This window comes from Protopterus annectens, chromosome 7.part0, assembly GCF_019279795.1.
Source record: "Protopterus annectens isolate FY-2018-M chromosome 7.part0, PAN1.0, whole genome shotgun sequence".
Classification (NCBI taxonomy): Eukaryota; Metazoa; Chordata; order Ceratodontiformes; family Protopteridae; genus Protopterus; species Protopterus annectens.
Genome location: NC_056739.1, coordinates 454,312,375 through 454,338,786, shown reverse-complemented (window position 1 = coordinate 454,338,786; position 26,412 = coordinate 454,312,375). Strand labels below are relative to the sequence as shown.

The 26,412-nt window shown below is 45.8% G+C and overlaps 1 protein-coding gene across 1 annotated transcript in view; it reads left to right on the top strand.

Moving 5' to 3' along the window:
- Positions 1–26,412, top strand: part of GPS2 (G protein pathway suppressor 2) — a 1,799,357-nt gene that overhangs the window by 1,047,985 nt on the left and 724,960 nt on the right. The window contains exon 5 of the mRNA XM_044077034.1: positions 25,653–25,732. Within this exon, the coding sequence (XP_043932969.1) occupies positions 25,653–25,732 (80 nt within the window). The remainder of the gene's footprint in view (positions 1–25,652; positions 25,733–26,412) is intronic.

Below are 26,412 nucleotides of genomic sequence, written 5' to 3'. Positions count from 1 at the left end.
TCTACTACTTCAAATAGGAGCTATACAACCGGTCCCTCTGCCAGAAGTGGGCCTAGGATTTTATTCTCGCCTGTTTCTAGTACCAAAGAAAGGGAACACGTGGAGACCAATTTTGGATTTATCTATCCTCAACACATATCTGGACATTCCCAAGTTCAAAATGTTGACGTTACAACAGCTTTTACCTCTGCTGGGCAAAGATCACTGGATGGTGACTCTGGATCTCAAGGAAGCTTACCTTCATGTTCCTATCAGGCCCTGTTGCAGGAAGTATCTGCGTTTTCGGGCTGGGACTTTTCATTATCAGTTCTCTGCATTGCCCTTTGGCTTATCTACTGCCCAGAGTGTTCACAAAGGTTCTGGCTCCAGTGGTAGCTTTCTTCAGGCTAAGAGGAATACAAATCTATCCTTATTTGGACGATTGCCTGATTCTGGCTCAAGGAAAGGACCAACTTCTTCATCATTTACAGTATGTGATGGCAGTGTTAAGATGCCTAGGGTATTCTGTGAACGAAATAAAGTCCAGTCTAGTACCCTCTCAGGACATGTGCTTTCTGGGTGTGAGACTGAATACAGCATCCCAGATGGCCTTTTTGACCCCGGACAAACAAAAGAATCTTTCTCTTTACTTCCACCAATTGTCTCGTCAGTCCAGGCTGACTGCAAGGACAGTCCTTCAAGCCTTGGGGTTCATGGCATCTTGTATTCTGGTACTTCCCAATGCCAAACTGCATATGAGGAAGCTACAATGGTATCTCAAAAATGTATGGACGCAACACTGCCAAGATATGGACACTGTCATTCAGATAATACCTTGCATTCAAAAGGAATTTTTGTGGTGGGCTCAGGAATGTCACCTAAACAAGGGACTCTCTGTGACCCGACCAGAGGCGAGTCAGATTCTAACGACAGATGCCTCAGACAAAGCTTGGGGAGCTCATCTAAATGGAAAATGGGTACAAGACACGTGGCCTGCCAGACTTCAACATTTACATATCAACTTGAAGGAGATGTTAGCAGTCCAATTTGCATTGATAGCTTTCAAGGATTTACTTCTTCCAGGGCAGGTGTTGATTCAAACAGACAACACAACTGTCATGTGGTACATCAACAAGCAAGGGGGACACATTCATATCCTCTATGCAGACAAGCAATGATTTTGTGGGAGACTGCTCTCAGTTTACAGCTAAATCTTCAGGCAAGGTTTCTGCCAGGAGCACAGAACTCCTTAGCAGATGTGTTGAGCAGACAAATTATGGATCCCCACGAGTGGAAATTGGATCCTCATGTATTTCAAAATTGATAGTGTTATGGGGAACTCCAGACATAGATCTGTTCGCTTCTCCACTAAATTACCAGCTGCCAAAGTTTTGCACAAAAGGTTTCATCCCACAGCTTGGAAAGTGGATGCTCTCTCATTCAATTGGAGCAATCTTCACGTGTATGCCTTTCCACCACTGCCTCTCCTCCCAAAGGTACTCCTGAAGGTCAGACAGGACAAGCCAACCATGATTTTAATAGCTCCGGATTGGCCTCGACAGCACTGGTACCCATTACTGAGAAGTCTGGTATGGGAGCCTCCATGGCCTTTGCCTTCGATTCCACACCTGCTGTCTCAGGAGAACAGTCATCTACTCAATGTCAAACTTCACTCTCTACATCTAACAGCCTGGCATATTCTGTTTTAAACCCTGGAGGGTCTCAGCTTCCACAACAACAAGTTTTGAATGTTATTTTGGAGGCCAGAAGGCCTAGTACAAGGAAAGTTTACGCAGATAAATGGAGGAGATTTTTTATTTGGAGTACAGTAAAGGACTTTGATGTTTCTAAACCTAATTTAAGTGTTGCTCTTCAATACCTTACTGAGTTATTGGACAAAGGTTTGTCCTTCTCCTCTATAAAGGTTCATGCTGCAGCAATTTCTGCTCACTATGACTGTGACCCACCATTATTTTCTCATCCTTTGTTTAAGCAATTCCTTAGAGGGGCAAAGAATATAAGACCCCCACGTGAGCTCCTACTCCTGCTTGGGATCTCAATTTTGTGTTGGAGAAACTCACTCTACAACCTTTTGAGCCTGCAGCGACTGCCGAGTTGAAATATTTATCATGGAAGACTGCTTTTTTGTTGGCCATTACCTCTGCGAGAAGGGTTTCTGAATTACAGGCCCTTATGGCGGTTGAGCCTTTCTTAATTTTCCACAAGGACAGGGTGTCTTTGCGTACTAACCCTTCCTTTATGCCTAAAGTGGTTTCTAGTGTGGCTTTAAACCAAACTATTCATTTGCCTACTTTTTATGCAAACCCCCAAAATAAAGGGGAGAAGATTTTGCACACTTTGGATATACACAGACAGTTGCGATATTATTTGAGCAGAACTAAAGGGTTCAGGCAGTCTCAGCAGTTGTTTGTTTCATTTGCTTTGGGTTCTCAGGGCAAACCTGTTTCAAAACAAACTATTTTTAAGTGGATTGGTTTTTGTATTGCTTTCTGTTATTCCCATCATGGTAAGGAGATTCCAGCTGGGAATAGGCCTCATTCCACTAGGGCTACTGCCACTTCTACAGCTTTTTTAAGGGGGGTGGCTACTAAAGATATTTTGGAGGCAGCTACTTGGAGTTCAGTGCATACTTTCTCTAAGCATTACCACCTTCCACTTTACTCTAAATCTAGGGCTGGATTTGCCACTGCAATTTTACAGGGCATTTTGGCAGCTCCTAATGCTTTATAGTTTTGCCATCCTCCCTTACCTCTGCTTTGGGATTCTACCCATATGTAAGGACTGCAGCAATGTGAGATGAAGAACATAGTACAGTTTTGTACCTACCATAAATGTAGATGTTCAAGATCCACATTGCTGCAGTCCAATTTACCTCCTCCTTCCCCTCTGTAGTTAGAGGTGGTTGTGTGGTTTGGGTTGTAAATATGGTAAATATGGTTAGTGCAGGGGTGGTTGGTTGTTTTTTGCTGTTTTTTGGCTTTGGCCTTTCTTTTTAGGGCCTTCTGACATCTGGGGCAAGAAAAGACTGAGGATATGACGTCGGTCATGCGCATTTGTACCCTGACGTCCTGATGTCAGTTTTAAGCGCCTTGACCGACGTCAGCCTAATACTTTGTTATTCGGGCCGACCGAGGACAGCGGACTACCCATATGTAAGGACTGCAGCAATGTGGATCTTCGAACATCTACATTTATAGTAGGTACAAAACTGTACTTTTTCCTCTAGACAAGTGAGGAAAGTTGAGTGTTGTAGTAATTTGCAACTTATTTAGTGCTTAAAATGAGTTCTGAACAAGTGCTGAGATCAAAGAAACAGATGAGTGCTAAAACTTAAAAGCTGGCTAGTTGCAAGGGAAATTTTGAAAAACAGACTGGCACCAGGAATAGTTTAACCCCAATTAAGTGTGGGGTGGGGGGGGCTTAGAAGCTCACAAACAGTCCTGGACACAGCAAATCCATATCTGACCTGCCACAGGAAAGGGGGGAAGCAAGCTTAGAATTTTTTTTTCCAGTAAAGTGGAAATGGAGAAAGCTGGAACAGAAGTTAATTCAACGTTAGGAATGAGTGGGTTAGCCTTCACAAATGTTCTCTATTAGATTGAGTGAACTAATGACACTAGACTGGGAGGAGTGTCACAGATCAAATATACAGTATGGGCGGGCAACTGCAAAGCCACCAAGTATAAAAACACACAACAGTATGGTGGGTGGGTGGGGAAAAATTACAGTTCCTAGCTGTAGCCACTAAATGAATGCTTTAAACATCAAGGAGCAAACTAGAGAATGCTTTTAACAGACAAAAATGCACATAAAGGTTCGGATAGAGCAATCACAAACAGAAAATACAACTCTCAGTATGAAAAAGCAGTTTACAGTTAAGTAATGTTAAAACAGTACATAAATGCAGTGAAACAATAAAAAAAGCTTTATAACAGTGCAAAAATATAGTAGATCAACTGTATAGCACAATTATAAGCTTTTCAGAAGTGCAATTCAGTGAAATAAGTGTAACTTAGCCTGCTCTTGGAATCTTGCAATGCAATCCAGAGCCCTCCTATAAGACACAGGGTTTATATAGCAGTAAGAATGGAAGAGTTGGGAAGATCAGATTACTCCTCAGCCCCTGCTATTACCCAATCACTTGTACTACAGAAGGTCAGGAGGCCTTGTTACTCTCAATAATGAAGACAATCAGCAGAAAATGGCTGCCAGAAACAGAAACAAAACTTCCAGCCTACACAACAGGCCTCTATCAAGATTATGCCACCTGAGCAGAACACAGAAACCTCACTTTAAAAGCATAGAAAGAACACCCACAAACAGAAAATCCAAGTCTCGGTATGAAAAAGCAGTTTACAATTTAGTAATTTAAATAAAACAAAAACAATTATAGTAATGCACACTATTACAGTTCCTAGCTGTAGCCACTAAATGAAAGTTTTAAACAGATCAAGGAGCAGACTAGAGAATGCTTTTAATAGACATATGCACATAAAGTAAGGAAGCAGATGAAAAAATTCAGTTCAGCTAGGAAATCCAAGGCACAAAAACCATGTTAACCGATAAAAATCATATTTATTGACCATGAACATTTTGGCACTTTCATCTCAAACATGAGACTTCTGATGAAGTCTCATGTTTGAGATGAAAGCGCTAAAACGTTCATGGTCAATAAATATGATTTTTATCGGTTAACATGGTTTTTGTGCCTTGGATTTCCTAGCTGAACTGAATTTTTTCATATGCACATAAAGGTTCGGATTGAGCAGTCACAAACAGAAAATACAACTCTCAATATCAAAAAGCAGTTTACAGATGTTCTTCGTGGATGCAGCTAGAGTCATAACAGATGGGTTATCCTGCCGTCAGGCGGTCCCTCGGTCGGCCGAATTCCAAAGTCTCGGTCCGGCATCGGTTGTCGTCGCTTCTTCCCTGACGTCAGTGTGCCAGGGGTATAAAGGAACCAGCCGACGCCATCTTCTTCAGTCTTTCTTGCCGCGCGGTGCCCGAAGCAGAAGCAGTTCGCAAGTGCCGGTCGGCCAGCTCCTGAGATTCAGATACCGAAGTCTTCAAAAAGCTAAGTACCCCGTTGGGGATCCTTTTCTTGCCTCAGACCGATGTCAGATAAAACTGTTAAAGTTAACAATTGTCTTGCTCGTGGAAAGCAAATACCTCATAGGGATTTCCACTCCTACTGCATACCTTGCCTAGGCCCAGACCACGACATCTCGGCCTGTAGCTTTTGTGCTTCATTCAATAAACGCACTCTTAAGCGTCGGGCAGAGTTTGCAGAGGATCTTTTTGGGGAAGAATTTAATTATACCATGCCGTCGGAACTTCCGACAGCACATTTAACTAAGAAACGCAAGGATAAGGACTGACACACGCGGTCCGCGGTCTCAACCGACACCACGCCTAGGCCTTCCACTAGCGTCCCGGTTCGCATTGATGCGACTACACAACCGCTGTCTACCAACGACATCGCTCCACCGGTACGGTGTCAGTTCAAGAATTACCTCAAGAGACCGAAGTCCCCCCTGATACCGACACCCTGATTGTGGAAAAAACTCACTCTACCCGTGGGGCTTCCAGGCCCCCTGCTACTTTTTCTATTAAGGCCTTCACCCGGGCCAAGGCTGCAAAGCATGCTAAATCTCAGCCTCCCAAAACTTCCCCTCAGGGACCCACATCTAAAACTCAGATTTTAAGGATGGCTGAGGACCTTATTTCACTAATTAGAGGTTCTCAACCCACGCCTGACAAAAGGTCTAGGATAGAGGAGGAAGAACCTCCATCCTCTGATGAGGCCTCGGGTATTTCTGAGCACTCAGACTATCAGGAGGAAGCTTTTCCTCCTTATGAAGACTCTGATGCAGAGGAATCTATTCCCTCTGTATCTCTACCCAAAGATTATTCATTTGGGGAAACTCTCATTGGGCAGGCCAAGACTTTTCAGATTCCAAAAAGAGGTTAAGGGAATTCTTGAAATTACCTCAGCATAGACCTCTGGCTATTCCGCCTGTTTTGGATATTTTGGATGATGTATACACTGAGTCTTGCCTTACCCCTGACTCTCTGCCACCTGCCCCTGTTAAACCTGATAGGTACTACAGAGTTCCAGATTCCCACCAATTTCTTTACAAAGGCCATACAGCTGACCCAGAAACTGTTTCCCAGGGAGCTAAGGGGGTTAAAGCCTCTACGGCAAAGAATCCCCTCCCTTCTGATAGGGATTCCAGGGCTTTAGAAAGGTGGGGCAAAAAAGTATACACCTCAGCCACTCTTACTATGAGAGCCTTAAACTGCCAATTTCGTATGATTCAGTACCAGCAGTCTCTGTTAGCTGACTTACGAAGGAAATTGGCATCCCCTGAACCACTTGATTCAAAAGGGTTGCAGGACATGCTACACAACATAGAACAGGTTAGCACACATTCCCTACAATGTGGTTATGATGCATTGGAAGCTTCTTATAGAGCAGCTGTGACAGGTGCAGTGATACGCAGACACGCTTGGTTAAAAGAGCAAACCTTGCCAGATCATGTCAAAGCTAGATTGCTGGATGCACCCCTGCAAAAAGATGTATTGTTTGGTGCTAAAGCAGAGGAAGTTTTAAAGAAAATGGAGGAAAAGGCAAAATCTATGCAAACTGTTAAAGATTTTCTCCAGGTGCAACCTCCACGATTCAGCAGGAATTAGCCTTCAAAGAACTGGGCCTTTCCAGCCACAGAAAAATACCAAAGAGGCAGAAACAGGCGCTCTAGAGGTAGAGGCCAAGCACGGGGCTCCTACAGAGGATGTCAATGGCAACATCCCAACCAGAGAGGTGGTGATGGGAGCTACAAGTACACCTCAAGGACAAACACAATGACTTGGCACTGTTTCCGTCAACCAGGGCTCAATTGGAAGCACCTCTAGGCGGAAAGCTTTCCTTATTCTCAAAACACTGGCATATCATTACAAGGGACAAATGGATACTGGACATCATAGACAAAGGGTACAAATTCCATTTTTACACTTTACCAAAAAGACAAGGCATGCCAAATCTGCCACCAAATCAAAGGGCAGAGGCACAAAAACAAATATCAAAGCTTATACAGATGAAAGCTATTCAGAAGATTCCTACTGCAGAACAAGGTCGAGGTTTTTACTCACGACTGTTCCTTGTTCCAAGAAGGGAAAAAGAATGGAGACCAATTCTGGACTTATCTACACTCAATACTTTCCTCATGGTACCAAAATTCAAGATGCTCACTTTACAGCAACTCCTTCCCATGCTGAGCAAGGGGTCTTGGCTGGTAACTCTGGACCTCAAGGAGGCATACCTGCATGTCCCTATCAGACAAGATTGCAGAAGATACCTCAGATTTCTTGCAGGTTCATTACACTATCAATTCTCTGCATTGCCCTTTGGCTTATCTACTGTGCCCAGAGTGTTCACGAAATGCCTGGCATCAGTAATTGCACACTGCAGACTACAGGGGATACAAATCTACCCTTATCTGGACGGTTGCCTCATCCAAGCGGACAGCCAACACATTTTGATGAAGCACCTGAATTATGTCATAAACCTACTGCAGGCTCTGGGATACACAGTCAAAAAAAAGAAATCAAGACTCGTACCATCCCAAGAAATTACCTTCCTGGGTGCCAAACTGGATACAAACACCCAGATGGCTTATCTTGCATCAGAAAAACAAGGGCAACTAAAAGAATATTTCAAAACATTGGCAACATTCACCAGACTCACTGCAAAGAAAATCCTGCAGGCTCTGGGTTCATGGCATCTTGCATTCTTCTGCTCCCATGTGCAAAGCTGCATATGAGGAAGCTACAATGGTACCTAAAGAATCTATGGTCTCAACACAACCACAGCTTAGAGACACTAATTCCACTTATTCCATGCCTTCAAAAGGAATTTTTGTGGTGGACTCAAGCATGCCAGACAAACAGAGGACTACCTTTCTGCAAGCCTCAAACAAGTCAAATCATCACAACAGACGCCTCAGACCATGCATGGTGGGCGCACATGGCAGACAGGTGCATTTAAGGAAAATGGACTCAAAAAGAAAGGCACCTGCATATCAACCAAAAAGAGATGTTAGCAGTTATACATGCAATCCAGGCCTTCAAGGATTTCTTACACCAGGGTCATCTACTAATAAGAACAGACAACACCACGGTAATGTGGTACATAAACAAGCAAGGAGGGACTCATTCATACCCCCTATGCAGATTAGCAATGACTCTTTGGAACATATCTTTGGAATTAAAAATAGAGCAGCAAGCCCAGTTTATGCCAGGAAAAGAAAATACACTGGCGGACAATCTGAGCAGAAACATGATGGACCCTCACGAGTGGATGCTGCATCCAGAGATATTCATACAAATAACTCAAAAATGGGGAAGGCCAGACATAGATCTTTTTGCCTCCCACCACAACCACCAGTTGGAGAAGTTTTGCACAAGGACATTCCACCCACAAGCATGGAAGATGGACTCTCTCTCTTTCAGTTGGAAGTCTCTGACAGTGTATGCTTTCCCTCCTCTTCCTCTGATGGCCAAGGTGTTGCTAAAGATCAAAGCAGACAAACCAAAAGTCATCCTGATAGCTCCGGACTGGCCAAGACAACACTGGTACCCACTCCTGAAGAGCATGTCACACTCGCCTCCATGGCCTCTGCCTCAATGGCCGCTTCTACTGACACAGTACAATTTCAAGACTCTAAACACCAAGCTACAAACACTGAAGCTAGCAGCTTGGAAAATTCCATGAATTTGCAACAAGCCCTGCTCTCCAAGAGGGTCAAAGAAATCATTCTGGAATCTCGTAGACCATCCACTAGAAAGGCATACTCTGCCAAATGGAAAAGATTTTGTATTTGGAATAACAAAAAAGGGCAAGATCCAAAAACACTGAACATTTCACAGATCCTAGAAACTTGGCTGAAATGCTCAACAATGGCCTGTCATATTCTTCGATAAAAATACATGCTTCAGCAATCTCTGCAGAATGCAACACTGATCCACCTTTATTTTCACATCCTTTGCTAAGGCAGTTTCTAAGAGGGACAAAAAACATCAACCCTCCAAGGAAACCACCAGTACCTGCATGGGATCTCAGTTTCATTTTGGAAAAATTGACTTTACCTCCCTTCGAGCCAGCAGCCTCTTCAGAATTAGTTTCTATCTTGGAAAACAGCTTTCCTCCTAGCTGTCACATCAGCAAGAAGAGTTTCTGAATTACAGGCCCTCATGGCAGTGCAACCATTTCTCATTTTCCATCAGGACAGTGTGTCACTAAGAACCAACCCGCCCTTCATGCCAAAAATGGTATCCAAGGTTTCTATAAATCAAGCTATTCATCTACCAACCTTTTACCCTAACTCCCAAAACAAGGGTGAGAGACTTCTATACACTTTGGACATACACAGGCAGTTGCGTTACTACTTGGACAGAACAAAAGTTTTCAGAAAGACTGATCAACTTCTTGTAGCTTATGCCACTGGGGTGCAGGGAAAAGCCATTTCCAAACAAACTATTTCTAAATGGATTGGTCATTGCATACGATTCTGTTACTCATTCCATGGAAAGACTGTACCTGCTAACATCAGGCCTCACTCTACAAGGGCAACAGCCACCTCCACAGCCTTTTTAAGAGGGGTGGCTACAAAGGACATTTTAGAAGCTGCTACTTGGGGCTCCGTGCATACATTTTCCAAACGTTATCACCTGCCTTTATATTCCAAATCTAGAGCAGGGTTTGCTACTGCAGTTTTGCAGGGCATATTAGCTACACCATCATCCACTTAGTGCCTACCTCCCCAGCTTGGCTATGGTATGCTACCCATCTGTTATGACTGCAGCTGCATCCACGAAGAACATAGTACAGTTTTGTACCTAGCATAAATGTAGATGTTCGATGTGGTATGCAGCTGCAGTCAGGATTTCCCTCCCACCTACCCCTCTGTGGCAAGCCTTCAGGCTATCTTCCCCTCATACCAGCTAGCTGGGGTATCTTTTATGGTGTATTTGCTTGTGTTCTACTGTTGTTTGGAATGTTATCTATATCTCTTAGATTTAGCCTTCCTTAGAGGGCACCTGACATCTGGGGCAAGAAAAACTGAAGAAGATGGCGTCAGCTGGTTCCTTTATACCCCTGGCACACTGACGTCAGGGAAGAAGCGACGACAACCGACGCCGGACCGAGACTTTGGAATTCGGCCGACCGAGGGACCGCCTGACGGCAGGATAACCCATCTGTTATGACTGCAGCTGCATACCACATCGAACATCTACATTTATGGTAAGTACAAAACTGTACTTTTAAGTATTGTTAAAACAGTTTAAAACAGTGCATAAATGCAGTGAAACAATAAAAAAAGCTTTATAACAGTGCAAAAATATAGTAGATCAGTTGTATAGCAGAATTATAAGCGTTTCAGAAGTGCAATTCAGTGAAATAAGTGTAAGAAATAACTTAGCCTGCTCTTGGAATCTTAAGGAATTTCCACTTATGCAATGCAATCCAGAGCCTGACATTACACCCTCCTTCCCTCTCCAAAGGCTCCTGGGGGATGTTTTGGATCTATATGGTGCTCTAGGTTACTTGCGTAGAAGTGGCCTCGCCTTTACTTTCTCTCTTAGCAAACTCTATCTGAGGTAACAGAGAGAAGGGCTTTGTGGGTAGAGACTTAGCATGAGGGTTTTTGTCTCGCATGAGCTTTGGTATTAGGCCGACTCAGTTTCCAGGGCTTGGAACTGAACCCCATCCGTGATGAATGAAAGATGATGAACCACACAGATGGAATGTTATGATAAGACAACTTTGTTTTTGGTCAGCAGTGGTTTTCGCCTTGGAATTCTGCCATGCATGCCATTTTTGCCCAGTTTCTTTCTTATGACTGAGTCATGAACACTGACCTTAACTGAGGCAAGTGAGGCCTGCAGTTCTCTAGATTTTGTTCTGAGTTCTTTTTTGACCTTTTGGGGTAATTTCTGTAGGTCAGCCACTCCTGGAAAGGTTCACCACTGTTTCATATTTTCTCCATTTGTGGATAATGGCTCTCACAGTGGTTCGCTGGAGTCCCAAAGCTTTAGAAATGGCTTTGTAACCTTTTCCAGACCGATAGATGTCAGTTACTTTGTTTCTCATCTGTTTCGGAATTTCTTTACATTGTGGCATGATGTCTTCCTTTTTGGGATCTTTTGGCCCACTTCACTTTGATAGGTTCTGTTTAAGTGATGTCTTGATTCAACAGGTCTGGCAGTAATTAGACCTGGGTGTGGCTAGTGAAATTGAACTCAGCTTTCCCAAAAATGTGATTATCCACAGCTGCTTCATGATTTAAGAAGGGGGGGCAATTACTTTTTCACATAGGACCATGTAGGTTTGGATAGTTTTACCCCCTAATAAATAAAATCACCACTTACAAACTATTTTGTGTTTACTTGGGTTATCTTTGTCTGATATTTACCTTTGTTTGATCTAAAACATTTAAGTGTGATGAACTTGCAAAAAAATAAATCGGGAAGGGGGTAAATACTTTTTCATTGCACTGTAGTTTTAACCCTTCTGAGTTTAGTTATCAAGTGAGGTGAACCATGGTCAATGTAGGTATCTGTTCTTTGACAATGCACTACCAAAAAAAAAAAAAAAAACTAACCAGAACCAGTGGTGTGCAGAAGGCACTGAGCAGCTATCAACCAGGGGTAGCAGTCACTGTTTTGACACCTGATGCATTAAAGCTTATTCATTTCAGACATTTACAAAATGGACAGCCCAATAAAATACAAGTTACCCCAAGGATTAGGGAATGTTTGACATTTTTATGGGGATCATCAGATAGGTAAAAATGTTCATTAGATTGCAGTTTGTCAGTCATGCTAATGCATCGATAATTGCTCTATTATCTTCTGAGCCCCACAATTGCTGGAATTTGGAATCGGAAACAAGGTTAGAGACATGGACCTAGCATTTCTCAGATACTCATAAGTAGTCTGACTAGATAAAGCAACCAGATCATCATGGCAGACAGACCATTAGGAGCCATTGTTTCTTATCCCTATTTTAGAGTAAGAGTGGAGTGACTCTGTTATGTAATGCATCATGTTACAAAATCACTTTTGACATGCAGGTATTTCATTAGTAGCTTAGAGTAACTAGAGTACAAAAAATGGGCTGAAACTCAACACCAAAATGTGTAATATGGTAACATTTGATCTGAAGTAGGAGAATTCATTTGTCAGCAACCTGTGGGTATGGATCCGATATCGGATCCGAACCGGCAATAGTCTCCAGCTATGGATCCGAGCTCCTAGCTCCTCCCCTCCCCATAATGCCCTGCTCTCCCTCCATGACCTCAGATCTAGTTTGCCGCGCATGGTGACAGCTGGATTTTCTGAGCTCCAAAGCTAAGTGTGGTTTTTCAGTCTCTATACTATTTTTATTGTTGTTAAAAATAGAAAAAGTGTGTGAAAGTTTTAGGTTCCCCTTATATTTCTTGTATTTTTGGGTTTGAATTAGTTTAAATTAGTTTAATTTTTTACCCTCCCCTCGCTGTGGCGTAGTGAGTGTGTGCTTGTGCTTCTTTGGGGCCTTGTGTGTGTGAGTGTTTAGTTACTCTTTTTTTTCCTTTTGTTAAAAAAAAAAAAAGGTAGTATGAGGCCCCAAAGCCTATGTTCTCTAAGTGCTCTGAGTGTGGCCACAAGCTATCCCATGCTGATGGCCACACTCGGTGCGTTTGATGCCTTGGGGTTGAACACCTCACTTCTGTGTGCTCAATCTGTGCAGGGTTCAACCCCAGGGCATTGAAAGAGCGGAGGTCGAAGCTGGTCCTGGCGGGACTTTTGCCCCCGGATTCGGCTTCGGCCTCCGCCCCTTTGGTGGTACCTACTCCGGCAGTTTCCACCTTGCCTGCTCCCCGTCCTCCGCCCGGGACTCAAACTCCCTCTAAGGGGTTGGAGGAGAGGGAAGCTAGGAAGAAGGACCGGAGGGAGAAGCACCACAAGCGGCGGGCCAAGACCTCCGTTCCGGCCCCGCCGGCTAAGCGGGCTTCTCTCCCGGCCTCTCTGGCTGCTGGATCTCTTCCTCCTCGGCTCCGGTCACCTTGTTTCTCACCGGGGCCTGAGGATGAGGAGACCCGACCTCCTTCGATTCTGTCGAGGAGGCACTCTAGGCTTGCCTCGGTAGCCTCGTCGAGGTCGACCTATAGCCTCTCCGACGCTGATCTGGACCGGATGATGCGAAGGTTCATCCAGGCCCAGATGCAGATGGGAGTGCTCCTGTCTCCCCCCCCCCCCTCTGGGGGGGGAACTCGACCCCATTTTTCAGGCCCATAGCTCCTTCTCCGACCCGCTACCCGGGTTCGGAGCGCTCTGAGCCGGGCAGCCTTGGAGCCGGGGGTGGGTCGGCGCCGACAGTACTAGGTACTTCGGATCCGACCCTGCCCTCGAGTCTGTCGGATCCGATCTCTCGGAGCCTTGGCCCGAGCTTCGGATCCGAGGGATTCAGTGCACCTTCGGCGCCGTTGTCGGAGCTCACTGGTCCCTCTGATCCGAGCGGCTCGGCGCTGGCTCCGATCCCCTCATTGGATTCGAGGGGGAGGCAACTGTCGGATCCAGTTGTTCAGGTTAGCCCCCCTCGGCTTTTGATGTGGTGGAGAGGGCTCTGTTGAGGGCATCCAGACCCCCGGCCCTTGCTTCAGCTCCATCCCGCACTCCATCTGCTCTGGGCCAGGCTTCCATCACCCGGCCCTTGGGACAGCCCGCTTCATTGCCCCAAGCAGTTCCACTGGAACAGGACATTGCTGGTGAGGGCTCCTCGGACAGCCCCCCCCCAAGGAAGCACCTCGCAAGCACAAGTGTAAAAGGAGGCACGTAGACTCCCCCGAGTCTTTGACCGAAGACACGGACCAGGAGGATGGGGAAGGCTCCCCAAGATCACCCCCTGAGGATGTCTCCTTTGGAGACATCATGGAAATGTTGAGGATCAGAGGTGGGTGGTCTGCCCCAAAGTCTTCCTCGGACAAGTCCGTGTTTTTGGAGGCATTTGAAGCGGGGCCGTCTACCTCTTGGGTGTCCCCCCCTGCTGACCCCCTGGTGGACCTTATTACCACCAGGGCGTGGAAGGATCCAGACACCGTGGTGCCAATCCCCAAAAGACCAGACAGAATTCTGAGCCCCCCGGCTGACCGTTCCCACTGGAGTAAGGGACCCCCGGTAGATGCCATGTTGTCGGCGGCAGCCACAAAGAGGGAACTTGCCCAGGAGAGTCCCTCAGTCCATCCTCTGAGCAAGGAGTCTCGGATGATGGACCGGTTGGGGAAGCAAGTATTTAGTTCAGTGACCTTCTCAGTGAGGGCGCTCAACTATTTGGCACATGTCATTAGGATGCAGCGGGATCTTATCAAGGAATACGCTGCACCCCCCCCCCACGGAGTCCATGTCGGAGGAGGACAAACTTTTGCACTCCACCCGTATGGCCACTCTTCGCTCAGTCACCAACACTTCTATGCGGTTGTTATCCCACGCTACTGAGGGAGCCGCTAGAGCTGCAGGAGCGGGCCTAGTTACCAGACGTCAGGCCTGGCTCCGTCACTGCGATTTTGCGGAGCCTTTCAAGGCGTTCTTCGCGAATGCCCCATTCGATGGTTCTGCCCTCTTTGGCAAGACAGTTCGCGACACTCTTGTTCAGAGCGAGAAGGACGGGAAGACGTTGTCTGCCGTCGGAGTCCGCTTCTCTGTGCCCCAGAGGTGTTACTCTAGGAACCAAAAGGGCCAGAAGAAGATGTGGTTCCGGAAGTCGCAACATTCCCAACCTGCTCTGGACAACCAGTCCTTCCGTGGCAGAGGAGGACGCCGTCCCAGGGGCAGAGGGGCTTCGAGGAACTTTGGGTCCAGGGAACCTTTCTCTGAGCGGCCTACGCAGCAACCCTGAGGGGTTGCCCGACTGCTCCACTCTGGAGGCAGTCGGGGGACGTTTTTTGGAACACCTAGCGGCATGGGAGTCCGTTACATCAGACCGCTGGGTGCTCCGCATTATATCCAGAGGATACAGAATCCCCTTCCTTCGGGTCCCCAGACAAAAGAACCTCCCCGATGTACCACCCGATCAGAGGGAGGCCGCTGCAGCAGAAATTGGCCAACTGCTGGCAAAAAGAGCCATCCAATCCATCCCCCCAGATCAAATCGGATTAGGGTTCTACTCCAGGTTCTTTTTAGTGCCAAAAAAGACGTGGGACTTGAGACCCATTCTAGACCTGTCCCATTTGAACCTGGCAGTTCCCAAAGAGAAATTCCGTATGGTCACCCTCCAATCTATCCTCCCCCTTTTAGGGGAGAACCATTGGATGTGCTCTATAGACCTCAAGGATGCGTACTACCACTTTCTGATGGACAGGCGATCCAGGAGGTTCCTCCGCTTCCGGATGGGAGCCAGTCACTACCAGTTCTGGGTCCTTCCCTTTGGCCTCTCCACAGCCCCCAGGGTGTTTACCAAAGTACTAGCAGTGGTTGCGGCCCACCTGAGACTCCAGGGGGTTCAGGTTTTTCCGTACCTGGACGACTGGCTTCTAACCGCCCCAACAAGGCATCTACTGTGCATAGCAAAAGACTCCTTTCTTTGTCTAGCTCCCAAGTTAGGCATCACGGTGAACATCGCAAAGTCTTATTTGGCTCCTACGCAGATTATAGAATTTATAGGGGCCAAAATAGACACCAGAGAGCTAAGGGCTTTTCTCACTCACGACAGAATTCGAAGTCTTCAACTCCAGGTGCGGGCCATCCTTCAGGCGAACTCGGTTCCTGCAGAATTGGTCCTGAGGGCACTAGGTTCTATGGCGGCAGCGATTACACTTCTCCCTTGTGCCCGCCTGAACATGCGGGTTCTTCAATGGACGATTCAAGTTCAATGGTCCTTTCTGTCTCTCCCTCTGTCTCACCCCATCGCGATCAGCAAGGCATGCAAGAGGGCCCTCTTGTGGTGGCTCCAGTCCCAGGACCTTCTCAAGGGGCGCTCCTTTTGCGCGTCTCCCCCTCTCGCCACAGTAACTACGGACGCATCTCGCCTCGGGTGTGGGGGGGGGTACTTTGCAGGCAAGACAGTCCAAGGCACGTGGGACGATTACGAGACCTCCCTGCATATCAGTGTTCTGGAGATGAGGGCGGTGCTTCTAGCGTTGCGAGCACTTCAGGCACTCCTCCCCGTGGGGACAATTGCGATCCAATCAGACAACATGTCGGTGGTCTGGTACATAACAAACAGGGGGGAATCAGATCGTACCCTCTATGCCGAGAAGCCATGAGAGTGTGGGAATGGGCGATATCCACCAACCGCTTTCTGATCGCAACGCATATTCCGGGACAGATCAACATCCTTGCGGACAAGCTCAGTCGCACCATTCTTTCCCCGTATGAGTGGTCTCTCAACTCACAGGTAGCGGAAATTATATTCGCAAGATGGAGGATTCCCTGTTGCGATCTTTTTGCTTCTCCGTTAAACGCCAAGTGCGACAGTTTTTTTGCTCTAATCCCTCCTCCAGGGGATTCCCCGAGAGACGCTCTGGTGCATGCTTGGCCTCCCGGTCTTCTTTGTACATATCCTCCACTTCCCCTAATGCTACAATTGTTACAGAAAGCGTCTCGGTTGGGGTGCAAAATTATCCTCATTGCCCCGTTCTGGCCTCGACAGATTTGGTTCCCCTACCTCAGGTCACACGCGGTGAATCCCCCTTGGATTCTGGATCCCATCCCGGATCTGATCTCGCACCTGTCGGGTCTGCCGACACCGAACCTGGACAACCTGAAGCTGACTGCTTGGCTGCTCCAGTTCCATACCTGATCAGGACTCCCGGTATCTCTTGCCCGGTTAAAGCCATTCTGGTGGCGGCTCACAAGCCTTCTACCAGGAAGTTATATTGCAGTAAATGGAGACGTTTCTCCATTTGGGTGGAGCGTCATGAGCTGGACCCCTTTACAGCTCCTCTTCCATTAGTTCTAGATTTCCTCACGGATCTGTTCCACGAGGGCGCTAGCAGTTCCACGGTCAAAGTACAATTGGCTGCCATATCACACTACCATGTTGGGCTTGATTCAGAGCCTTTGATGTCGGCCAAACTCTGCAAAGCCTTTCTTAAGGGCACCTTCTTACTTAGACCCCCTATCAAACAGGCTGTTCCACCGTGGGATCTCTCCTTAGTTCTCCAAGCCTTGACCGCTCCCCCCTTCGAGCCTGCGTCCTCAGTGGATCTTAAATTCCTATCTTTCAAGACCGCCTTCTTGGTAGCTATCACTTCAGCTAAAAGAGTTTCGGAACTTCAAGCTCTTTCCGTGAAGCCACCATATTTGATTTTTCATCCTGACCGAGTGTACCTCAGGATCAATCCATCTTTCCTTCCTAAGGTGGCGTCCGAAGCAAATATTAATCAATCTATTAATCTCCCTGTTTTCTTCCCCAAATACCAGAACAAGGGGGAATACAAGCTGCATTCTTTGGATGTTCACAGGCAGCTTCGTTTCTACATTCACAGGACAGCTGGTCATAGGCAATCAGACCAGTTGTTCATTTCCTTTGCTAAATTTAACCTAGGAAAACCAATCTCAAAAGTCTCTTTGTCACGCTGGATCTCTCAGTGTATCCTCTTGGCGTATCAAGCCTCTGGGAGGCCCGCACCAGAAGGAGTTCACGCTCACTCTACCCGTTCTGTCTCGACCTCGGCGGCCTTTAAAGCCAGGGTCCCTCTGGATGACATTTGTTCAGCAGCCACTTGGGCTTCATCTCACACCTTTATCACACATTATAACCTGGACGTGACTTCTAGGGGTAGAGCATCCTTTGGCTGCGCGGTGCTCCGGAATATTCTTCCATGATGGACACCCAAGGTTCAGGTAGCTGGGGACTCTGTCCCACAGGTTGCTGACAAATGAATTCTCCTACTTCAGATTTAGAAGTTATGTACTTACCATAATGTTCCATCTGAGTAGGTGGATTCATTTGTCTGCAACCATCCCGCCCTCCTATCCCCCTGGCCTTATCAGTTTCCTGTATGGGGTGTTACCCTTTAGTTAGGATATTTGGTGCAGGGCAAACTCGATCTGAGGTCATGGAGGGAGAGCAGGGCATTATGGGTGAGGGGAGGAGCTAGGAGCTCGGAACCATAGCTGGAAACTATTGCCGGTGCAGATCCGATATCTGATCCATACCCACAGGTTGCAGACAAATGAATCCACCTACTCAGATGGAACGTTATGGTAAGTACATAACTTCTAAGTAAGCATCCCCTAGCTCCAGCTTATATCCTAGATAACACACCACTTCAGAATGTAAAAGGTGGTACTTTGGTTGATAGCTTCCTCATGTTTGACCATCACATTGCACCAGTAGTTAGGAAATCCTTTTACCTTTCACAGCTTATAGCAAAAGATGCTTCTTCCATATCAAAGTCTTCGCCTCCTTGTACTCCACACTGATTAAGACCATTTAGGGGATGTATCTTACTAAGCATGTCAAGTAAGTAAAAGACCCCAGGTGTTGGTAACTAAAAAGATCATGGACTTTAGTCCTCCTTAGTAGTTCAATTTGAGGTTTTACCTCTATGTTCAGTTCCATATAGATTCCTTATGGGCGAACTGTGCACTGTGTATATATCTGTAAGGGGTCCAAAAGTCCAATAACTATTATATGCAAATCAAACAGTCCTGCTTAACACTAGGGCCAGAGATCTAAATCTACTCCAGCAAATAAATAAGACAAGGTGGAGGGATAGACTTGCAATACAGCACCTACCCCTTCTGTGGAACAAACTTCCTCTTCAAGTAAGCAGTTTAACACACTGTCTTTCTTTAAAAAGCTGGACAACTGAACGGGTATTCGTCTCTGGGTACTGGCAAAGGGGAAATTCCCTTGTGGCTCAGTTGCTTTAAAGCGTCTGATTTCTGGGTAGGACAGAGGAAATTAACTTTACAGGGTGAAAGGTCATCTTTGCAGCAGACAAAGTGATTTTGCTGTGCTGTTTCATCATTAGCTTAATTTATTTGTGTAAAAGGTTTAATCAGAGCACTTGTACTTTAGTTTATTATTTAAAGTTCTGAAATGCTTTTTCTTTAATATGGATCATAGAGAACTTCTGATTTGTTTAGCTCATTCTCATTGTGTGCTCCTTTTTTAGTCTGGAGTACTTCAGTAAGTCATTGAAATAAGGCTTTGTTTCACTTCAGTAATTACAGGGTATTACAGATGAAGTCCCTTTAATACACTTCTGAGCACTGAATAAAAGTATGGCCATTTTTGCTGTGAAGTACAAAAATGACAGTAACTGCACAAACTTGTAGAACTATCTGCTACATGTTGATGTTATAAAGTGAGGTAAACAGACAGATTCAGAGGGTAACGTATTTAGGAAGCAAAAGAGAAAAATTGTTTGGACATAGTTTGGACATAGTTTCATGCATTGTTTTTTTTTTTGTTTGTTTTTTCCAGTTTCTTTCAAAAAAAGTTACACATGGGACGAATCAAACTTGCTGTTTGTGAGAGTGCAGCCTGTTGGTTACCAAGTTTGCAATTCACCTGATGTTCATTGTGGATGCAACTGCAGTCTTAACAGATGGGTTGTCCTGCCATCAGGCGATCCCTCGGTCGGCCGAATTCCAAAGTCTCGGTCCAGCGTCGGCTGAAGTCGCTTCTTCCCTGACATCAGAGCGCCAGGGGTATAAAGGTGTTGGCCGACACCATCTTTCCCAGTCTTTCTTGCCGCGCAGTGCCCGAAGCAGAAGCAGTTCGCAAGTGTCGGTCGGCCAGCTCCTGAAAAATTCAGATACCGAAGTCTTCAAAAGCTAAGTACCCCGTTGGGGATCCTTTTCTTGCCTCAGACCGATGTCAGATTTAACTGTTAAAGTTAACAATTGCTTAACTTGTGGAAAACAAATACCTCATAGGGATTTCCACTCTTACTGCATACCCTGCCTAGGCCCAGACCACGATGTCTCGCCTTGTAGCTCTTGTGCTACTTTCAATAAACGCACTCTAAAGCGCCGGGCAGAGTTTGCAGAGGATCTTTTTGGGGAGGATTTTAATTATAAAATGCCGTCGGATCCTCCGACAGCACATATTTCTAAGAAACGCAAGGATAAGGACCGGCCCTCGCGGTCCGCGGTCTCAGCCGACACCACGCCCAGGCCTTCCGCAAGTGTCCCGGTTTGCCCTGAAGCGGCTACACAACCGCTTCCGACCGATGACATCGCTCCTCCGGTTCCTTCCGAACCGGATGCCGGTTTGGTGTCGGTCCTTGACTTGCCTCCCGAGACCGAAGCCCTACCTGATACCGACACCAGGACAGTGGAAAAATCTTCCTCTACACGTGGTGCTTACAGGCCTCCTGCTTCCTTTTCCATTAAGGCCTTTACTAGAGCCAAGGCTGCAAAGCATGCTAAATCTCAGCCTCCTAAAGCGCCCCCCTCCCCCAGGGGCCCACATCCAAAACTCAGATTTTAAGAATGGCTGAGGACCTCATTTCCTTAATTAGAGGTTCTCAACCACCACCTGATAAAAGGCCTAGGGTAGAGGAAGAGGAGCCCCCATCCTCTGATGAGGCCTCAGGTATTTCTGAACACTCCAACTACCAGGAGGAATCTTTTCCGTCCTATGAAGATTCTGATGCAGAGGAATCTATCCCTTCTGCATCTCCGCCTGAGGATTTTTCTTTTGGTGAAACTCTGCATGCTCTAAGAGAGCATTTTCAGTGGCCTGGCCAAGACTTTTCTGACTCCAAAAAGAGATTAAGGGATTTCTTAAAACTACCCCAACATAGACCTCTGGCTATTCCGCCTGTTTTGGACATCTTAGATGATGTATACTCAGAGTCTTGCCTTTCCCCTGATTCTCTCCCTCCAGCCCCTGTTAAGCCTGATAGGTACTACAGGGTCCCAGATACCCATCAGTTTCTTTACAAAGGCCATACAGCTGACCCAGAAACTGTTTCTCAGGGGCCTAAAGGGGTTACAACTTCTACTGTTAAAAATCCACTTCCTTCAGAAAGGGATTCAAGGGCTTTAGAAAGGTGGGGTAAAAAAGTTTACACATCCTCCACTCTTGCTATGAGGGCCTTAAACTGCCAATTTCATATGATTCAGTACCAGCAGTCTCAATTAGCTGATTTATGGAAGAAATTGGCCTCCCCTGAAACTCTAGATTTAAAAGGGTTACAGGACATGGTACACAACACAGAGCAGGTCAGCAGTCATTTTTTTACAATGTGGATATGATGCATTGGAAGCTTCATGTAGATCAGCTGTGACAGGTGCAGTTATACGTAGGCATGCCTGGTTAAAAGAACAAACATTGCCAGATCATGTCAAAGCTAAATTGCTAGATGCACCTCTTGAAAAAGATGTATTATTTGGTGCTAAAGCTCAGGAGGTTTTAAAGAAAATAGAAGAAAAGGCAAAATCTGTCCAAACGGTCAAAGATTTTCTCCAGGTACAACCTCCAAGATTCAGCAGAAATTGGCCTTCAAAGAATTGGTCTTTTCCAACCACAGAAAGATACCAAAGAGGCAGAAACAGACGTGCTAGAGGTAGAGGGCAAGCACGAGGTTCCTATAGAGGACGTCAATGGCAGGCTCCCAACCAGAGAAGTGGTGCTGGGCCTTCAAGTACACCACAAGGACAATCTCAATGACTTGACTTTGTTTCCGCCAACCAGGGCTCAATGGGAAGCACCTTTGGGCGGAAAGCTATCTTTATTCTCAGAAAACTGGCATATTATTACAAAGGACAAATGGGTACTGGACATCATAGACAAAGGATACAGATTCCATTTCCACACTTTACCAAAAAAGCAAGGCATGCCAAACCTGCCACCAAATCAGAGGGCAGAGGCGCAAAAACAAATATCAAAGCTGTTACAAATGACAGCTATTCAAAGGGTTCCTACTATAGAACAAGGCCAGGGTTTTTACTCAAGGCTGTTCCTTGTCCCAAGAAAGGAAAAAGAATGGAGACCAGTACTGGACTTGTCTACTCTAAATACCTTCCTCATGGTACCAAAATTTAAGATGCTCACCTTACAGCAACTCCTCCCCATGCTGGGCAAGGGGTCTTGGCTGGTAACCCTGGACCTCAAGGAGGCATACCTGCATGTCCCTATCAGACAAGATTGCAGAAGATACCTCAGATTTCTTGCAGGTTCAGAGCACTATCAATTATCTGCATTGCCCTTTGGCTTATTTACTGCACCCAGAGTATTCACAAAATGCCTGGCATCAGTAATTGCACACTGCAGACTTCAGGGGATACAAATTTACCCCTATCTGGACGACTGCCTCATCCAAGTGGACAGCCAGCTCACTTTGAAAAAACACCTGGATTACATCATAAACCTATTTTAGGCTCTGGGATACACAGTCAACATAAAGAAATCAAGACTAGTGCCATCTCAAACAATAGTTTTCCTGGGTGCCAAACTGGACACAAACACCCAGATGGCTTACCTCACAACAGAAAAACAAGAACAACTAAAAGAATATTTCAAATCATTGACAATGCTCACCAGTCTCACTGCAAGTAAATACCTGCAGGTGCTGGGATTCATGGCATCTTGCATCCTTTTGATCCCCTATGCAAAGTTGCATATGAGAAAGCTACAATGGTACCTAAAAAATCTATGGTCTCAACACAATCTCAGCTTAGAGGCATTAATTTCACTTATTCCATGTCTACAAAAGGAATTTTTGTGGTGGGCTCAAGCAAGCCAGACGAACAAGAGACTACCTTTCAGCAGGCCTCAAACAAGTCAAACCATCACAACAGACGCCTCAGACCATGCATGGGGGGGGGGCGCATATGGCAGACAGATGCATTCAAGGGGAATGGACTCACAAGGAAATGCACCTGCAGATCAACCAAAAAGAGATGTTGGCAGTAATTCATGCAGTCGAGGCCTTCAAGGATTTCCTACACAAGGGCCATCTTCTTATAAAAACAGACAACATCACAGTGATGTGGTACATAAACAAGCAAGGAGGAACACATTCGTATCCCCTATGCAGACTGGCAATGACCCTTTGGAACATATCATTGGAATTGCAGATAGAACTGCAAGCACAGTTTGTGCCATGGAAAGAAAATATACTGGCGGACAATCTGAGCAGAAACATGGTGGATCCTCACGAGTGGATGCTTCACCCAGAGATTTTCGCACAGATAACCCAGACATGGGGAAGGCCAGACATAGATCCAATTGCCTCCCACCTCAACCATCAGCTGAAGAAATTTTGCACAAGAACATACCATCCACAGGCTTGCAGGGTGGACGCTTTCTCTTTCAGCTGGATGTCTCTAACAGTTTATGCCTTTCCACCTCTTCCTTTGATGACCAAGGTGTTGCTAAAGATCAAAGCAGACAAACCAAGAGCCATACTGATAGCTCCGGACTGGCCAAGACAACATTGGTACCCACTCCTGAAGAGCATGTCACACACACCACCTTGACATCTGCCTCAATGTCCTCTTCTACTGACACAGCACAACTTTCAAGACTCTTCACACCAACCTACAAACACTGAAACTAGCAGCTTGGAAAATTCCATGAATTCTCAGCAGACGTTGCTGTCCAAGAGGGTCAAAGAGATCATTCTGGAATCCCGCAGAGCTTCTACTAGAAAGGCATACTCTGCAAAATGGAAGAGATTTTGTATTTGGAATAGAAAAAAGGGGCAAGACCCTAAAGTGATGAACATTCCGCAGATCTTAGAATACTTGGCTGAAATGCTCACCAATGTCCTCTCATACTCTTCTATAAAAATACATGCTTCAGCAATTTCTGCAGAATTCAATACTGATCCACCTGTATTTTCACACCCTTTACTAAGGCAGTTTCTAAGAGGGATAAAAAACATCAACCCTCCAAGGAAACCTCCAGTGCCTGCATGGGATCTCAACTTCGTTTGGAGAAGTTAACATTGCCTCCCTTTGAGCCTGCAGCCTCTTCAGAATTGCAGATTCTTTCCTGGAAAACCGCTTTTCTCCTAGCAGTGACATTAGCAAGAAGGGTCTCTGAATTACAAGCCCTCATGACAGTACAACCATTCCTCATTTTTCACCAGGACAGAGTGTCATTAAGAACCAACCCGTCCTTCATGCCTAAGGTGGTATCCAAGATTTCTTTAAATCAAGCTATCTACCTACTTTTTATTCTAACCCTCAAAATAAGGGTGAGAGACTATTACACACCTTGGACATACACAGGCAGTTGCATTACTACTTGGACAGAACAAAAAGTTTCAGGAAAAAGTGATCAGCTATTTATAGCCTATGCTGCTGGAGTACAGGGAAAGGCCATATCCAAGCAAACAATTTCTAAATGGATTGGACACTGCATACAATTCTGCTATTCCTTTCATGGAAAGACTGTGCCTGCTAACATCAGACCTCATTCTTCAAGAGCAACAGCCACCTCCACAGCCTTCCTAAGAGGGGTGGCTACAAAGGACATTTTAGAAGCTGCTACTTGGAGCTCCGTGCATACATTTTCCAAGCATTACCACCTGCCTTTATATTCCAAATCTAGAGCAGGATTTGCTACTGCAGTCCTGCAGGGCATATTAGCAACACCATCATCCACTTAGAGCCTACCTCCCCCAGCCTGGCTTTGGTACTCAACCCATCTGTTAAGACTGCAGTTGCATCCACGATGAACATAGTACAGTTTTGTACCTACCATAAATGTAGATGTTCGAGTGGAATGCAACTGGAGTCAGGTTTTCCCTCCCACCTTCCCCACTGGGGCAAGCCCTAGGGTATACACCCCCTCTTCTAGCTGGCTGGGGTATCTTTTATGGTGTATTTGTTTTTACTATTGTTGTTGTTTGGAATGTTATTGTTCCATATAGATCTAGCCTTCCTTTGAGGGCACCTGGCATCTGGGGCAAGAAACACTAGAGAAGATGCCGTCGGCCGACACCTTTATACCCCTGGCGCTCTGACGTCAGGGATGAGGCGACTTCAGCCGACGCCGGACCAAGACTTTGGAATTCGGCCGACCGAGGGATCGCCTGACGGCAGGACAACCCATCTGTTAAGACTGCAGTTGCATTCCACTCGAACATCTACATTTATGGTAGGTACAAAACTGTACTTTAGTGGGTAGCTCTGCAATGCAAAAGAATAGAGGTTCAAGAGCATGTAAGAGCGTGCTTGAGAGGATGGGAGTGAATGGCCACTGCTGGCTTGCCTATCCTATGGGTGAAGGAGGGAAGTGTAGCTTGCCACAAGAGTAACATTAGGTGTTAATTGATGCAGTCCAAGCCTGTAAAGCCCCTGTTTTTGTGGTGCTTTTACATTAGGTGGCAGATGAGAACTTTGCCTTACTATCTACCCACCTAACTTTCCCCTGGGTAATGAGGGTCAATTAAGATTGCTATGCACAAATGAGTGGGTCCAGAGCTACCCCCGCCCTCTGAATGCTAAGCCCCCTCCTCCCAGAATGGGTTCAAGTAATAGAGCTATTGGGTTAGGTCTGGGGGGGGTGCAAACAAATTGTCTATTATTGGAAGACTTTGACAAACTAGCCCATGTTATGTAGCATTAACAGTCTTGTTTTGTATATTACTATGTATTACTCATTCTGAAGGAAAATAACAGTTGTCCTTTGATTTCAGTGATATGACCTCCATGTCTTCTGCGCCATACCAACCAGGCATGCCTGTGCACACAGGAACGCACCTAATCACGATGCAGGGTAAGGAAGACTTTTTGGCATGTGACTCAACAGCAGGAGTAGTGTTGGTGTTGTTTGAAGTGCTAGACTTGTATTGTTTACTTTTTTCCACCAGAAGCAATTCCGTACTCAACTCAATGATGGAATCCTGTTGCAGACGTGGAGTTCTAGAAGCAGTGCTAAATCAGTAGTGGTTGCATTTAAACTTGGATTAGCAGTATTCATCTGATATTGTACTTCTGAATCCACTGCTTTCTAGCTTCATACGTCTGTTATCTGTTCTTCCACCCTCAATACTCACTGTACATGCTGCCATAATTTTTCACATTTTGACATATTCACTTAGTTTTACTTTGTTTACTGTTTTGATTTGGAATCCCCTGGCTATGATTTTTTTAATCTTCCACATACATATGTTAGTATATTTGTGCTTTACAGGACGAATTGCATAGAATGAAAATACTTTCTGGTAAACATTTTGAGTGTGCGTGTTTCATGTAAGCAAATAAGATATTTTCTTTTGTTGCTTGAAGGATAGGATGTGACCATGAAGTGGCCACTGTTTAGGTGTTAAAGATATCAGAGTGATTTTGGGATTCACTGACTGCTCTTAGGTTACAGTCATCTGCAAAACTAGTCTGACAGAACGCCTTAATATTGATGTTTACTTCTGAGAAGTAGATGCCAAACAGCATTGAGCC